The sequence below is a fragment of the Dreissena polymorpha genome, chromosome 3, assembly GCF_020536995.1.
Source record: "Dreissena polymorpha isolate Duluth1 chromosome 3, UMN_Dpol_1.0, whole genome shotgun sequence".
Lineage (NCBI taxonomy): Eukaryota > Metazoa > Mollusca > Bivalvia > Myida > Dreissenidae > Dreissena > Dreissena polymorpha.
The window spans coordinates 22,723,992-22,725,521 of NC_068357.1; the positions used below are offsets into that span (position 1 = coordinate 22,723,992).

At 36.3% G+C, this 1,530-nt stretch overlaps 1 protein-coding gene across 1 annotated transcript in view; it reads left to right on the forward strand.

The window, feature by feature from the left end:
* Positions 1–709, forward strand: part of LOC127873276 (uncharacterized) — a 5,806-nt gene extending 5,097 nt beyond the window's left edge. Inside the window, exon 4 of the mRNA XM_052417056.1 lies at positions 1–709. This exon is cut by the window's left edge and continues 84 nt beyond it. Coding sequence (XP_052273016.1) covers positions 1–137 — 137 coding nt within the window. The 3' untranslated portion in view covers positions 138–709.
* The last annotated feature ends 821 nt before the right edge of the window (positions 710–1,530 follow it).

Consider the following 1,530-nt stretch of genomic DNA (forward strand, 5'->3'; position numbering starts at 1 on the left):
TGCTGGCGATTGTCTCGTGGATCTTAGCGTGGCTCTCGGCATTCCTCGGTTATTATCGTAAGTTTTCGGACGGTTCCGAAGAAACGAAACGAGAAGTATCCGGAGTATCAAACGTGACGTATTCCACGGCTCCTTAGACAAAGAATAAATAAGACTTTGTTCTACGTGCTCGATGAATGATTATGCTGTTTCTTGTCCGAAATACCGAAATATAACGCACACTAATCTTCTGAATGCTCATAAATATTATCTATATATAATTTAAAAATATATAATATCAAACAATTTGTTTACAAACATCATCCTTAATTTAAATCATTTGTAAGTAAGTCATTATATTAGTCGTGTTCTGAGAAAACTGGTGATAATGCATGTGCGTTAAGTGTCGTCCCAGATTAGCCTGTGCAGTCCGCACAGGCAAAATGAACGACACTTTTCGCTTAAACTAGATTTTCGGTAAAAAGGGACTTCCTTTAGACGGAAAATACCATCAAAGCGGAAAGTGTCGTCCCTGATTAGCCTGTGCGGACTGAACAGGCTAATCTGGGACGACACTTCACGCACATGCACTTTGCCCAATTTTCACAGAACAAGACACATATATTTGTAATTAATCTTTTATTGACTAAAGCTCGTCCTTATTATTCGTGTTCATGTGTGCTACTTACTTTGTTTATATTTAGTCAGCTATGAAATAGTTTAATATTCATATTTCTGAATTTTTATATATATCTATATGTATGTTCACATTTTGTGTGTCTGTTAACACGTTCAATAATATAGAATACGGCACAATACTGACTAAGACTACTTCCCGGGGAAGCATGATGTTATATTTATATTGGAGTAACGTATAACGTAGGATGATAACAATTGCAAATCTACAGCTTCTTAACACTCACAGTATTTGTGGATGAACAACTTCAATATTTTGTATGAAGACTTGCACAAGTTGTACGAAAGTACTTAAATGGTGGGAACTTTTTATCGCTTAATGTGGCCCATTTCAAACCCCTCATAATTAAATGCAGAACACTCATATTACAATGAAAAGAAAAGAAAACTTGATATACATGTTTAAAGCTTTACCAATCTAATAATAAACATAATATTGACCAGAAAAAATCAAAACCTATGAAAAATGGTCACATTTAAGAAACAAGAGAGCCAAGATGGCCCTAGTTCGCTCACCTGAGAGGAGTCGGTTCATTCAATCTTTACCAAATGTCAAACTTGACCTAGATAGTGTACAGACAAACATCCTGGTCAAGTTTTTATCATTATTTCATCTGCGAGTCATGATCAATGTACATATGAAGTTTCATGATCCTAGGCGTAAGCATTCTTGAGTTATCATCCGGAAACCATTTTTCTAAGTTGAGTCACCGTGACCCTGACGGCCATTGTGTGAATACGTTTTTTGGCACTGTGACCTTGACCTTTAACCTAGTGACCTGTTAATCAATAGGGGTCATCTGCGAGTCATGATCAATATACCTATAAAGTTGCCTGAACCTAGGCATAAGCGTT